We start from the raw sequence: 16,497 nt of genomic DNA on the forward strand, positions 1-16,497 counted from the left end.
TTTGTTTGGATCGACATATTACGCATTGGTCTAAAATCTGCCAATATATTTTGCCATTACGGCTACAATCACGACATATAGGTCTGAATCGTGAAGGTATAGAACATACCCATTTATAATTCACACCAGTGCCCGAGGCAGGACTCAGACCCGCGACCTGCGGTTTTTTAGCAGGGACGCTACCCAGAGACAATGTAGGGCTATAGCTGTGATAATTTCGTCCCTGGAATCGTTCTAGTCAATCGTCCGGTGCCAATTGAGTGTTTTACCTTTTGTGAGAAACATATCAATACATGTTGCAGAAAGACCCAGACGAGTACTTTAAAATCGACGGACCAGCGCAGAACAGGTAACTTCGTGCAAATTGCGTCGGTAGTGGCTTTCGGTAACGATACGTTTATATGGCTCACACGTCTCATACTCTATATACTCGAAGACGCTCGAATCAAATTTAACATGATATATTTGAAACCCTTGCAGATACTTATGGAGACTATTGCCACGCTATCTCTTCCTGGCTACTAAATCCCGTTGGTGGACAAGAAACTGGATCCAAAGACGCATTTCTTTTGCGGGAATCGTAAGTTCTACAGCGAGATGGCTGAAGCACGAGGTGTTACCTTTTCGCCCCTGTTGAGGTACTCCCACATGGGGATGGCGGAGCCGGCGACGGCGGCGGCGAGCGCGAGCAGCGGCAGCAGCGACGTGGAACGCATGGCTTGGCGTCTGGGCCGGGACTGAGCCCGCACATGTAGGTCTCGCGGCTTTCACAAGCCGCCACCGCCGCCGCTGATGACGCAGCCTCGTGTCCACTGACCGACATTTCGAGATTCCCCGCTTAGTCGCCACCACGTGCGATGCGCCAATCCTCAGCCGCGCGACAATGACGTACGCTGCGCCGTGCCCCCCGTCTTCCCTCGTCCTTTCGAGTGTCACCTCTTGTGACCTGCGACTGCTTCACTGCAGTCTCCCCACAAGAGGATGGGCAACCTATACACTGTCGTTGTCACGGTAGGAAGTAAACGTCTTTCACTTACATGAAGGCGAGGTATAGAGGAACCCCTAACGCATTCGTTAAGGGCCAAGGAACAACTGTCTATCGCTTGCGCCTTTGTCCCGCGTTTAGCGTGGGGTGGGCGTGGTTAAATCGGATTTGGCATCTTAATGCGAAGAGGTGGCCGGATGCCCGTCGTGCCGCCATCCCATACCCCCCAGGACGGAATCAGAGTACCCTATCTGCCTGTGTCTATCTGTTTCAAATGTCTGTGAGTCGTGTAACTGAGGCGGGACGTGGGGACCAGCCCGGTATTCACCTAGAGGGATGTGGAAAACCGCCTAAAAACCACATCCAGGCTGACCGGCACACCGGCCCTCGTTGTTAATCCGGCGGGCGGATTCGATACGGGGCCAGCGCGCCTACCCGACTCCAGGTAGCAGCGCATTAGCGCTCTCGGCTAACCTTGCGGGTAAGGGCCAAGGAACAACGTAGTGCTCAGTATGAGCAATAGGGAACGCATACCGTATGTTGTTATGCACAGTTCCTTCAATAAATACCGGATCTTAACTTTTGCATGAGAACCGAATGGTTCAAAAATGGCTCTGAACACTATGGGACTTACCTTCTGAGGTCATCAGTCCCCTAGAACTTAGAACTACTTAAACCTAACTAACCTAAGAACATCACAAACATCCATGCCCAAGGCAGGATTCGAACCTGCGACCGTAGCGGTCGCGCAGTTCCAGACTAGAATTGCTCGGCCACCACGGCCGAATGGTGCTATTACAATACGGAACTATTTACATTGAAGTTTCCTGCACTGACACTTTTTTTAGCGACTGGCAACAAGTTATTTCGTGTGCACGACGTTTACGACAGCGCGTGTTTGTCATTTTTTCGAGACCAAGTAGCGTTCTGCAGTCAGTTTTTGGTCACTACAGGGATAACAGCCTAGAACGTCCTCCATATTTTTTTGCTTCTCCCCTAAATTCAGACCTACCCGGAAGCGGAAACATTTTGAGGACGTTCAATCGATTCATCGGAAAGTTTCCGCCTGCTTAGCTGAGTGACACCGTCACGGTAGCTCAGCGCGTTCTGTCAGAGGGTTAGCGGCCATCTGTGATAAAAACCGCAGTGAACGGATCAACACTGAACTTGATTGGATGTGACAGGACGTCCGCCACAAACAAATCCAACGAACAAGAACGACCAAATTGAGATAAGGCCAGTATTACACTATCAAATTTCTTTGTCAAGGATTTGATCAAAGATGTGATCAAATAATCGTCAAACATAGTTGACAAAGATCTTTGACGTGGCGCTAAAAAGGGGTATTACACTGTCATCATATTTTTCGTCAAAGTTCAAGATGGCTGACAACAACAACTTTTTATTAACTGCAGCAGTTGCATGTACCACAATTGCACTGTGTGCACATGCGGAAGAGAAGCGGGGGAAAAAAAGGAAACGTACCTGGGTGAACCTGTGGGTTTTACGACGACACAATAAAAGTATTTTACAAAACTTGTTACGTGAGCTTATAATGGAGGACGTCAAGTCGTACATCAATTACTTAAGAATGGATGAGTATACATTTCTGTATGTGTATCCTCATATCACAAAGCACAATACTCACTTAAGAACTGCTATATCTGTAGAAGCTAGGCTCACTGTAACACTCCGATTCCTTGCTACAGGAGAGGGTCAGGTTAGGTTAGGTCAGGTCTCCAATCTTCTTAATCTATTTTTGTATTCGGGGTGCCTCACGTTGTAAAGAGCCTCATCAGCTTCATACATCTCTATTAATTTTGTAGTTGTCGGTACACACCAATTGTATTTACTGGCAATGTTTATAAAAACACTACAGATGACAGAAAGCTGCAGCGATGCTAGCGCTCCACGTGGTAACATGCCACATTGTAGTGAACAGAAGACAAGCGACTTCTTTGATCAAATCTACAGTGAAGCCCTAGATTTGATCAAATATTTGACGACATTTGACAAAGTTCCCTATTACACCATCAAATTTCCTTGACAAAGATATTTGACAAAGATATTGGACAAATAAATTTGATAGTGTAATACCGGCCTAAAAGTAGTAACGTGCTTGCCTATCATGCAGCGGGTCCGGGTTCGATTCTCGGCCTGGTTGGAGATTTTCTCCACCCATGGACTGGGTGTTGTGTTGTCCTCATCATCACCGATGTGCAAGTCGTCCAATGTGGAGTCACCTGAAATGAGACTTGCACCCGTCGGCTGAACTTCCCCGGACGGGACCTCCAGCCCAACAATGTCACACGATCATTTCATTTCATCGGAATGTGACGGCGATACTTAAAAGCAAGCAGTCGAATCTTCTACCAAGATGTTTGAGAGCCGTCAAAAGCGGTGCAGAGAAGTGTGGGAATTAATGTATGTTTAAAAGTATACGATAAAAGAAGAGTTCAACATCATTTTGTATTTTATTCTGAGATAGCCCAGGAAGTTACTGAAGCCACTGTATAGATACTGACACTATATGCTCTACCTGGTGTCACGTAATATTTTGAAGCAAATAATATATCTGGAACTGCTGGCTGGAAGTTTCTCAAGGGATTCAGCTGCCTAAGGTCGGAAGTTCTTCCTTATATGCATCACTTCGACACATATCTTTGTGCACACAATTCCTTAAGTGTAATTGTTTTCGAGAATATTGTGCTGAGTGCACGTAGAGTTTAACATAGACTTTTAATTCTTGATGCGGTTAGAGAGAGAAAGAAGAAGGTGGAACCGCCAGTGAGATGTAGCCCGAAGAACCAGAAGCAGCTCTCCGCAGGCCCGCTGGCAGGGGTGGCCGAGCGGTTCTAGGCGCTACAGTCTGGAACCGCGCGACCGCTACGGTCGCAGGTTCGAATCCTGCCTCGGGCATTGATGTGTGTGATCTCCTTAGGTTAGTTAGGTTTAAGTAGTTCTAAGTTCTAGGGGACTGATGACCTCAGAAGTTAAGTCCCATAGTGCTCAGAGCCATTTGAAACATTTTCCGCAGGCCGAGGATGCACCACAGTGACTTACTCGCATAGTCCTGTTGGAGGTGGAATGACCTAGCCTTCCTCCTATCTTTGGACTGACTTACCCAGCCAGTATTAGAGACATACGCAGCTGAATGTAGATTAAAGTGCACAGCGCAAAATAGCTTTATTCCCATCACTACCACTAGGGAAACAAGTTGTATAACAATTCTGGGACCGACTCTCACCTTGTGGATTTTAGTATGATATTTACAGTTAGCAACTGAGCCACATGTACGTAGCCTGCAGCCCAAAGAGGGAGGCCACCTTAACTTCTCCATCTGACAAATGGATCACAATCATCCTCGGCCTGCGGAAAATGTTTCAAATGGCTCTGAGCACTATGGGACTTAACTTCTGAGGTCATCAGTCCCCTAGAACTTAGAATCACAAGCGCCACTTGTCACTCAAGTGATTTGTTTGGGACTGAAGGCGGAACAGAAGACATCGTCCGATGATCACACATTATGCGCCACGGCTTGCTCTCCAATTCTCATCCAAATACTGTTGATGAACGTTTCCTCACCTGTAGTATTCTGTAATCGGTAGATGATGCACTTGCATGCGTTAGCGTTTCCAATTAATGGAAATCGGAACAATGCTAATTTCGTTTTGTACATGATGAGCCATAAGTGAGGAAAAGTAATTCAGGCAACAAATACAAAATAATTTTTCCATATTCATATGTCAATGAATGGTAACGCAACAGAATTTCACAAAACTGAGAAATGTGAAAGAAACGTTTGATTGTTCTTGTGCGCATCTATGCGCCAGGAGGAAGGAGAGACTAAATTGCGCAATTGACCGCATTGTAAACAGCATTCTTCCGCAAGACATTTACCAGTATTTCCGTTCACAGCTTCAACTTCACGTGACACGAGACTGTATACTGCGTCACCGTCGGTAGTGGACCATAAGTTCTTCTAAGACCATTCGTATTCTTCTATAAAACTACTGTCCGCCCCCGGTACCTGAGTGGCCAGCACGACAGAATGTCAATCCTAAGGGCCAGGACTCGATTCCCCGCTGAGGGACTGGGTGTTGTGTTGTCCTAATCATCGTCATCTCATCCCCATCGACGCGGAAGTCGCCGAAGTGGCGTCAAATCAAAAGACTTGCACCCGGCGATCGGTCTGTGCGACGGGAGGCCCTAGTCACACGATATTTATTTTTATCAGACTGTTTTTTTCTCGTCTGTTCCTAGGGCCGATTGGTACACATCATTAACTCGGGTGGGTCATGTGATACGCCTGCGAGGGAACAGACTTTGTAGTTCTTCGGAGTCTTTTAAAATGATTGATCTTCTTTGTTTTTTGAGCAATAAGTCCAGGAGGGTACTAGTAACGACGCTACTTGACTTCTTGTTCATAGCAGCATGAAAAATTTGACATATTTTTCCTCATTTTTGACTAACCTTAAAAAAAAAGTGGTTCAAATGGCTCTGAGCACTATGGGACTTAACTGTTCAGGTCATCAGTTCCTTAGAACTTAGAACTACTTAAACCTAACTAACCTAATGACATCACACACATCCATGCCCGAGGCAGGATTCGAACCTGCGACCGTAGCGGTCGCGCGGCTCCAGACTGTAGCGCCTAGAACCGTTCCGCCACTCTGGCCGGCTAACCTTTTGCAGTCATTCGATATAGCACAAAATTGAGAGCAAATAGAAGAAAGACGAAAGTAGTGAGTAGTAGCTGAAATGAGAACACCGAAAAACTTAACAGCTAATTGATGATCACGAAGTACATGAAGTTAAGGGATTCTGCTTCCTAGACATCAAAATAGTCCATGACGGACGAAGCAAAAAGGACATAAAAAGCGGACTATCTCTGGATAAAAGGGCATTTATGGCCAAGAGAAGTCTATTAGTATCAAACATAGGTCTTAATTTTGGGAAGAAATTTTTAAGAATATGCGTTTGGAGCACAGCATTGTCTGGCTGAGACATGGTCTGTGGGAAAACTAAAAAAGAAAAAAATAGAATTAATTCAGATGTGGTTCTACAGAAGAGTGTTGAAAATTAGGTGGTCTGATGAGGTAAGGAATGAGAAGGTTCTCTGAGAATCAGCGAGAAAAGGAATGTTTGGAAAACACTGACAAGAAAAAGTACATGATGATAGGGCATCTGTTTAGACATCAGGGAAAAACTTCCATGGTACAAGAGGGAGCTATAGAGGGTAAAAATTGCAGAGAGAGACAGATAATGGGATACACGCAGCAGATAATTGAGTACGGAGGTTGCAAGTGCCACGCTAAGATGCCTAGGATTAAAAGGTTGACATAGGAGAGGATTTCAGGAATTCGTGACTGGCCACATCAAACCAGTCACAAAACTTACAAGACTGATGACTAAAACATAAAAGAAGGAGAAGGCCTAACAACTAAAACCAAATAATAAATTACAATCACTAATCACTGCCAATCCTCAAAATTATTTTTCATAGTCTGAGCTTGAGTTAAAATCCCTGATTTGATACATGTGTAACTTTCACCATTACAGCATAAGATAACTAAGCGTTTTTTTAACTGCATGATTGGGTTTAGGAGCTGCTATTAACGCGGATATTTAAAACTGTCCAGTTGACAGTCAGTTACGTAGCTTATAGTCTGGATTTGCCCACATTCACAGCTAGAATATTCATTTGACCGACAGATCATCAGATATTACGAGCATCTCATAAGCGCAAGGGGCGTGCGATAAGTAATGCATCACATTTTTCTTCTGAAAGCGGGTTGGTTTTATTCAGGATTTCAATATACCATACTATTACCCACTTTTTTTGCTACAAAACCCTGTTTTTCAACATAACCTCCGTTCAGTGCTACAGCCTGACGCCACCTTACTGCCTGTATAGTACCACTCTGATGATCGATGTCGGAGCCAACGTCTTGCTGCATCAATAACCTCCCCATAATACACGTACTGCTTCACGCGGAGTGCATCCTTCATTAGGCCTAACTGATGGAAGTCGGAAGGTGCGAGATCCAGGCTGTAGCGTGGATGAAAACAGTCCAATGAAGTTTTGTGAGCTCCTCTCGGGTGCGCAGACTTGTGTGAGGCCAGCCGTGAAGGGAGGTGTTTGATTGTGATCCGTTGATCACCTCGAATGAGAGTGTCCGCACGTTCCAACAGTGACAGCTGTGTGCGGCCGGCCGGCTCACGGGAAATCGGACGGGTTTGCGCGACCTTGTTGCGATGATGACTGACGCCTCGCCCAACGACTCACTGTGCTTTGGTTCACTGCCAGTTCTTCGTAGACAACTCTAAGCGCCTCTGAACATCTGTGATGCTCTGGTTTTCCGGAAAAAGAAACTCAATGATAGCTTTTTGCTTGGAACGCACCTCCGTTACAGACACCATTTTGATGGCTACGTATAGCCCGCCACCTATCGGAACTTCATGAAACTATAGGAGCCGAATTAGGAATATTGCACGATGTCTCACAACAAATTCTGCATATTTTCAACCGAAATTGGACCAAAAAAAATGTGTTGCATTGCTTATTGAACGTTCCTCGTAGACCGCAATCGTCTCGGAAAACCAAAATTTCTTCAATGACGGTTGGTTCAGCGATGAAATATCAGCTGTTCATTATATTTTACATCTACTATTTCCTTCACACACCAGCATGGCCTCTAGGTCTTGTAGTTTCCTGTAAAAGTGGGTTCCTGGATGTGAGACAGTTGGCACCATCTAGATCAGGATGAAACTGTAGAGCGTTGTTGCCTGCAAATTTTTATGATTCGCTTTCAGTAACTTCTCTGTAAATGAACAGCCGCCTACATTAACAAACAAACGTATAGTACTAATTATCATTCTGCACAATTAATTCGGTTGCATATCAGTAGTATTAACATAAACACTGATTTCTCAAACAAATGCACATTGTTCTTATACGAAATACCTCATTGTCTGAGAAAATGTTTCAGTGTGGCATCCCCGATATGTGCCAGTTTGCTACTGGTGTATCTAGTTTTTCGTCCTTACTTTCTGGTTGATATTCTTGGGGAGTCATTTGCACTTACATCCACAATCAAATTCCATTTCTAAATATTTCAATGTATTTACGTAATACAATATGATGATCGCATACCGACCTCAAAATTTAGGTGCTTGACTTTTCTGAAGGTTGGTATTTAAATGCCACTTAGGATAATGCTGTTATGGGCCCAGTAAATTAGTGAGTTGATCCTTGTTCTAATGGTCGAATGCTGTCACACTACTGTGCAATTCTTATGTGAATGTTTAATAAATATCTTCGAAAGCTGGAGCAGATCAACTGAAGAGCTACAAACCTGGTAGGTCATTATTATGAAATTGAAGTGTGTTTGTTTTTTATTGAATAATATCTATGTATTTTCTTTATGACTGTATACTCTGAAGAATTTCAAAGATTTTATTAATTCAAGTGATAGCTAATGTGTTTAGATTTCATCGTGAATTAAATGAAGTTTAGTACGTTTTTGTAGCATATTCACGATAAACGCTATAAAGTGGCAAGGCGGGAATTGAACAAAAGATGGACATTCGTCTTCAAGAAATTTACTTACATGTCATTTTGATTTTCTTATTGACTATTTGACTAAAGAATTCCTCAGTGTGTAAGAAGAGTTGTTAAAAAAATAACATTACCTTGAATTTGAATACATTGCTGCTGCACGTCAGACGTTTTGCTCCTACAGTTGGATTGTTCATTTCGTACAAAAATTAGATCTGTTAGAGATTAGTAAACATCGGGTATCTCTCTGGTACTGTACGTGCCAATATATCTCTAAACAGTTAATATGTGTAATCCGAGGCGTTTAAAGATATTCGCGAATGGTTACTTCAATAGCTTCAAGACATACTTATGTTAATACTACGCACAACAGTTCCACCTAAATCCAGTAGTACAGTGAAAATCGCTAGTGCAAGTACTTGATGACAGTTTGTGCTTACTCAGAATCTTAATAATTCGATAAAAGTTTCTTGATTAACTATGGGTACTTGTCTCGCTGTAAGAACTCTTTAAAAGATGTTGTACCCAACACACCAGACATGTTTGGATTTAAATCTGTATTTCCTTTTGTGCCAATGTAGGTTTTGACCACAGCGCCAAAGTCGAAGTTTCTCGAATGGAAGACACATTTACTTAATTAACAGTTCATATGGATTTTAATATAATGCAGAGAAATGACACATTAGCGAAACGATAAAGACTGAGAAAGTATAATCGAAATTATATATGTCAGTAATAGAAAGTGAGGTAGTGGTTGATGGAATAAGGTTAGTGTATACCTAATTATTCTTCTAATTGGGTAGGGAAAGCATTTGAAAAAAACTATACTCAATGTGAATGTCAGCGAGTGTCCCAGAGAGTCCACTGTCCTATTGTTGAAGATCTCGGGAGATTTAGATTATTCCCTCTATATCGAGCGGTTTCTCTTTTCGTGAAACAAGTACATATCAGGTATATGGTTTATGAAATCAGTTTTAAAATATACGGAGGGAAACTAGTCATTTTTCTAATGAGTTATCCTTCATAATTGAAGAATTTGACGAATTTCCATGAATCAAGCAGCCTCCAGGCGGTAGACACTAGCATACTTGAAAGAGGACCACAAGGGATTGGCATGTCTTCCAGAATTCCAGTTTTAATAAATAAATCTGTCAGTAAGAGATGCGTAGGAAAGTTATGTGACTCAGTCCGTTATGTCTTGATCTCTTCATGTCATTCTGCTAGAGTGATATTGCTGTTTCGAGGACGTAACAGCAGTTCTGAAAATGAAGTGAAGAACGCGAATTTACAAAGTGCCAAAGTGAGTCAAGGTTCATTCTGACTAATGCTTTACACCCCCGTATCAATCTTAGCAATTCGTAAGGCTTATTTCTTTGCTACATCCAGGTAGAACTCTTCAGTGACATAGATCTCGACGTGACTCAGCTATTAAAGAGAAATTACTTCCAGTAGTGAACACGCAATTCCTGGCGTTATTGTAAGGTAATACAGAAGAGTGCAGGCGTATATCCTTAGTGTGCCACTAAAGCACAAAACTAGGACTCCTACTCACGGCGTGGGAGATGGTAGTGTGACAAAACGTATACACTGAACAACCTAACTTCCGAAGAAAATCCTCACAATTACTATTACAGAAAGCTGAAACTTAATGGGAGCCACTTCTAAAGGCCCTAGTGGCCCTATCAGCCGGCCGGAGTGGCCGTGCGGTTCTAGGCGCTACAGTCTGGAACCGAGCGACCGCTACGGTCGCAGGTTCGAATCCTGCCTCGGGCATGGATGTGTGTGATGTCCTTAGGTTAGTTAGGTTTAATTAGTTCTAAGTTCTAGGCGACTGATGACCTCAGAAGTTAAGTCGCATAGTGCTCAGAGCCATTTTTTGGCCCTATCACACTTCGTTGAGACATTGAAAATCTCCCACAACTTTTTTATCTGAAGTGAGACCACAGATGAAAATGAACTGAAAATGGTCCCCTTTTTACACAAAAATTTGACCCAAGAGAGAATATCAACGTAATTTGACTTAGATTTGTTTGATACATACAGAAGCAGGAAGTCCTTTCTCCTACCGCAACGAAGAATGTAAAAGGAGCTTGAACAGGTATTTAACTGTATACAACCTTATAATTACGCCTTCTAATTTCCTGACAAAATCTGTAAGTATCTTTGTGTCGTCCTTTATAGAAAGGACACTTGCTACGAGGATGTAACACATCACTTTGTAAAATCTAGAACCTGTTCACAAATGAACCTGAAATATAGTAATCATTTCAAACACATTCAGGATCAGCAGAAGTCCCGAAGTTCAACTTACCTTCTGCTGGACGTAACATGTATGCAAAGAACTGGAAAATATGTTTGCTGATGGCATCTTGTTTGAATAACAATTCTGCTGAAGGCAAAATGTATTTAAGAGTTAGTGCTCATATCAACTACCGATTTATGTAAGAATAAAAGAGCGCATAGGAAAAACCCAGCAATACGTTATAAATTTCATAAATGGTTATGAGACGACAAATATGTCGCCAGCCGGAGTGGTCGTGCGGTTCTAGGCGCTACAGTCTGGAGCCGAGCGACCGCTACGGTCGCAGGTTCGAATCCTTCCTCGGGCATGGATGTGTGTGATGTCCTTAGCTTAGTTAGGTTTAATTAGTTCTAAGTTCTAGACGACTGATGACCTCAGAAGTTAAATCGCATAGTGCTCAGAGCCATTTAAACCATTTGAACAAATATGTAAACAGGAAGTAAGATGAACTTCATTTCATTATTCAATAATCCAGTAAGCAATAGTAATATCAAGATTACATTTGCCCCAAAACAGGTCACGTGGAGCACAGTTCCACAAACATTAGAATCAAAACAAAAGGAAACCACATATGATCCAAAATTCCCATAGTAGGTGGGAAGATGGCATACGCTATGCTCTGTATTCACGGATGAATTAAGGAAATTCCGGTATCGATCCTTGACAATGGAACAAAGCTTCTCTCTTTGAACAACGAACATTAATCTTGGGTGCATAGGTGATATTATCTATGAATCTGAAAACTCTGTAACGAAATATTACGTCAAACAGGACTTGGTAGAAATGGTCTCTCCATAGATTCCTAATTCTTGCAGGATGGAAACAGCCGTTCATATGAAACATCATACAGATCATCGTACGAGGATATAAAATGTAGACTGGCAATGGCAGGGAAAGCGTTTCTGAAGAAGAGAAATTTGTTAACAGCGAGTATAGATTTAAGTGTCAGGAAGTCGTTTCTGAAAGTATTTGTATGGAGTGTAGCCATGTATGGTAGTGAAACATGGAAGAAAATAGTTTAGACAAGAAGAGAATAGAAGCTTTCGAAATGTGGAGCTACAGAAGAATGCTGAAGATTAGATGGGTAGATCACATAACTAATGAGGAGGTATTGAATTGGATTGGGGAGAAGAGACGTTTGTGGCGCAACTTGACAAGAAGAAGGGATCGGTTGGTAGGACATGTTCTGAGGCATCGAGGGATCACCAATTTAGTATTGGAGGGCAGCGTGGAGGGTAAAAATCGTAGAGGGAGACCAAGAGATGAATACACCAAGCAGATTCAGAAGGATGTAGGTTGCAGCAGGTACTGGGAGATGAAGAAGCTTGCACAGGATAGAGTAGCATGGAGAGCTGCATCAAACCAGTCTCAGGACTGAAGACCACAACAACAACAACGAGTATAGCCGGTGTCCACGCGATGCGTATAGTCCCGACGACTCAGCAAACAAGAGAGCCCAGAACAATCTGCAGAAGCGTAAAGTCAAGTGCAGAATACTTCGTCCCACCGTATACTTGGGCACGCTTATTACAAACTCTTGCTTGCTGACAACTGATCACTCAGTCAGCTATTCCTCCAAAGTAAAGCGTATAGATGCTTTAGTAGAAGAGAACACGAGCATATAGTGACTTTACACCTCGCCCGCAGCTTATAACTCGAGTAAAATTAAACGATTTGAGAGACGGTGTTTAATGTGCATATTTCAACACAGGCAAGATTGAAACTTTCTGGCAGATTAAAACTGTGTGCCCGACCGAGACTCGAACTCGGGACCTTTGCCTTTCGCGGGCAAGTGCTCTACCATCTGAGCTACCGAAGCACGACTCACGACCGGTCCTCACAGCTTTACTTCTGCCAGTATCTCGTCTCCTACCTTCCAAACTTTACAGAAGCTCTCCTGCTAACCTTGCAGGAGACGAGATACTGGCAGAAGTGAAGCTGTGAGGACCGGGCGTGAGCCGTGCTTCGGTAGCTCAGATGGTAGAGCACTTGCCCGCGAAAGGCAAAGGTCCCGAGTTCGAGTCTCGGTCGGGCACACAGTTTTAATCTGCCAAGAAGTTTCATATCAGCGCACACTCCGCTGCAGAGTGAAAATCTCATTCTACAGGCAAGATTACTTGTCTCTTTGGATGACTCTCCAATTAAGACAACGTGCTACGTCCTGTCTTTCAAGAAATCCTCAAGCCAGTTGCAAACTCGACTACAAAGTGTACAGCAGATTTTTCTCGTTAGTACTAATCTAAATTTTTTTTAGTACAACCGTTTATTTGTATCCACGTCTTTTCGAATTACGTATGAAAAGGGTACGAACTGAGGTCAATACGACTGTTGTTTTCGGAAACGGTGCTAGCAGCCACGAGAAGGTCGTTTATTGTTGATCCACGTTGTTTGTTACGAGAGACGGAATAGGTCAGTGTGGACGGGATAATGCCGCAACGTGCAGAGGACGCGGGGTCGCCCCTTGACACAGCGGGTCTTGAGGCCGCAGCCCGCCGGCCGCGGCTGCCGGCGGTTCGAAACCCGAGAACTGGTGGCGGGGAGGCACGAGGACGGCGCGACCCCGGCGCGGGTGAAGGCCAGCAGCCGTGATCCTTGATCCTCGCTGCCGCCGTATCCTCCACCTGGCCGCCGCCTGCCATCTGCCCGAAACTTACGTACGCTGCATGACGTCACGATTCTTATCCCCAGCCATGAAGTTTCGCGTTCGACAAGCGGAGCAGTACAGAGACAAATCGATGGACTTACAACATGACCTTTACCATGTACAAGGAATAATTCTTTTGTGAGGAGGGGCAGGGGCAAGAGGCGACACTTCCCATTTCTCCTGTTATCTGCTGTACATACTTTTTATTTATTCCAACACTCTAGAAACTATTGCCTATGATTCCGCTAAACTGCAGGCCTGGACAATTCTAGCGTAACGTGAACGACTAGAGGGAGATATACACTGCTTGACAATTGCTACACAAACGAATGACACTTGCTAAGGAGCAACTGTTAACTGCTACAAAGCACTCGACAATTCCTACGGAACGCCCGACCAACGATATTAAAAGGAAATATAGAAGGCGAGACGTGTTAACTGCCTGTCCACGAACACTCTGCATGCATTCAACAGTTCATGCAGTAAGATGTTTGACGACGGTTGTTGTTGAACCGATTAGTGCAACTTTCCGTGTGGTACGGAACACGTCTGGAAGACATCACTTGAGTGCTTGCGATCCTGGACGAGCTGTGGCCGCAGTAATGGGTATGTCGAAAAGTGTCATCTCGCGACTAAAAGAGGTCGCTGAAAGCGGAAATGCTATGCGAAAGGCTGACCACGGTTATAGACAGATCACCATACCGCAAGAATATCGATAGGCAGCCCTAGTGGCGAAAAGGAGCGGAGATCGCACTCCTAAGCAGACCGCTGCAGATCTTGCAAATACTACCGGTACACGTGTCTCTGACAGAACCATTTCGCGGCGATTAAATCAGGCTGATGTGTGTGCTCGGAAGCCTGTTAAATGCATCACTATTGATCCACACCATTGTCAACCATTGTTTCTGACCACTCGTTAGTATGGAGAGAGAGGGAAATACGTTACACACACAGAATGTTTTTGTTTTTTTTATCTTGTGGGACTTAACTGCTAAGGTCATCAGTCCCTAAGCGTATACACTACTTAACCTAAATTATCCTAAGGACAAACACACACACCCATGCCCAAGGGAGGACTCGAACCTCCGCCGGGACCAGCCGCACAGTCCATGACTGCAGCGCCTGGGACCGCTCGGCTAATCCCGCACGGCCCACAGAATGTTCACGAACGTCATCAATATGGCAAAGTTATTATAGTGTGAGCAGGCATTGTTGCACAATAGTCGAACACTACTGCGTATCTTTGCACGACATACCGCTACCGCACAGCAGTAGTGCAAGGAGATTGTTCTTCATCATGTCCGTCTGTATAGGGTTGCGGTAGGCACAGACATTCTGCTTATGAATGATAATGTGAAGATATTGAATGTGTGGAATGGCCTGTGTACTACCCGAACCTAAACCCTAAAGGGCATGCCTAGGACGCTTCAAAAATGGTTCAAATGGCTCTGAGCACTATGGGACTTAACTTCTGAGGTCTAGACCCCTAGAACCTAGAACTACTTAAACTAACTAACCTAAGGACATCACACACATCCATGCCCGAGGCAGGATTCGAACCTGCTACGGTAGTGGTCACACGGTTCCAGACTGTAGCGCCTAGAACCGCTCGGGCCTGGGACGCTCTTCGCAGACGTGTTTCTCAATTAAAACCGTCTCCTGGAACAGTGCAAGAACTGAAAAAAACGCATTGAGAGAGGAGTAGGACAATATTTCCCGAGGGCTCCTCTGCAATTTGGTAGCCAGCAAAAATACCAGGTGCAAAATGCGCATTGATGCCCGAGGAGGGCATATTCCTCACTGAGAGGCTGATATCGACCTTTATGTTAACCTGTGTCAAACACGAACGTTATTCATGTCGTATCCTGCTTTCCCACGTGATGAAATTTATACCATTTTTCGCTACAAATATACCAAGCCATCCCTAGTACGTATGTAATGTGTTTCATCTAGTTCATCATTGCCTATGATTATTCCTGTCCAACAATGTCTCTGTTACTTGGCAACCCTCAAGCAGTGTAGCATGGCTTTGGCGATTGTTACGTAACTTATGCTTCCTTGGTTATCACAATGTGCACGGGAAACTACTTCGTTTCCATCGACACAGCTGTGCTTGAGCTTAGATAAACACGAAGTGTATGCGAACCTTCACAGAACAGTGCTAAAACAGAGCCTCCACTTTTTTTTTATATGTTCCCCGTACCCGATATTGTAGGATACAGAACCGGCGCGTGAAGACAATGATATTCAGTTTCATACAGCAGATCTTTGGAGTGAATCCGGAAGGATGTAGTTGTGTCATACAGTAGGAGTGCTTATTTCAATCACAACGAGGCCTTTTGTGCAAAATCGTTCGTCGCCTGAAAGCTGAGACATGGTTTCTGAAACATTAATACACTCGTTTTTAACTCCTGCATAGGCCATAGCAAGCTCGACATCGTCAATTTCGTATAAAGTTTTTTTTTTAATCTATCATTTAAAATTTTTTGTAAATTGTTTGATAGAATTTTGAGATTTCCTTCAATTTTCAGTATCTTTCTGCTTTATTTAACAATATTTATACACGTTATCGACAGCCAGGAGGGGACGTAGGGTAGATGTCTCTGGCTCTAAGCACTATGGAAATTAACATCTGAGGTCATCAGTCCTGTAGACTTAGAACTACTTAAACCTGACTAACCTAAGGACTTCACACACATCCACTCCCGAGGCAGGGTTCGAACCTCCGACCGTAGTAGCAGCGCGGTTCCGGACTGAATCGACTAGAACCGCTCGACCACAGCGGCCGGCTTGTTTTGTGCAGAAATTTACCGAAAAGGGGGAGGGGGGTTGTAGAGGAGTGCAGGACTCTAAAACTGCTTCGCAGGTTCGAATCCTGCCTCGGGCACGGATGTGTGTGATGTCCTTGGGTTAGTTAGGTTTAAGTAGTTCTAAGTCTAGGAGACTGATGACCTCAGATGTTAAGTCCCATAGTGCTTAGAGCCATTTGACCCATTTTTTGCACA

General features: G+C 43.9%; 1 protein-coding gene across 1 annotated transcript in view; it reads right to left on the minus strand.

The window, feature by feature from the left end:
* The window catches only part of LOC126183695 (rhythmically expressed gene 5 protein), a 188,214-nt gene extending 187,489 nt beyond the window's left edge, over positions 1-725 (minus strand). Inside the window, exon 1 of the mRNA XM_049925876.1 lies at positions 621-725. Coding sequence (XP_049781833.1) covers positions 621-716 — 96 coding nt within the window. The 5' untranslated portion in view covers positions 717-725. The remainder of the gene's footprint in view (positions 1-620) is intronic.
* Positions 726-16,497: the final 15,772 nt, after the last annotated feature.

The sequence above is a fragment of the Schistocerca cancellata genome, chromosome 4 (assembly GCF_023864275.1).
Source record: "Schistocerca cancellata isolate TAMUIC-IGC-003103 chromosome 4, iqSchCanc2.1, whole genome shotgun sequence".
NCBI lineage: Eukaryota > Metazoa > Arthropoda > Insecta > Orthoptera > Acrididae > Schistocerca > Schistocerca cancellata.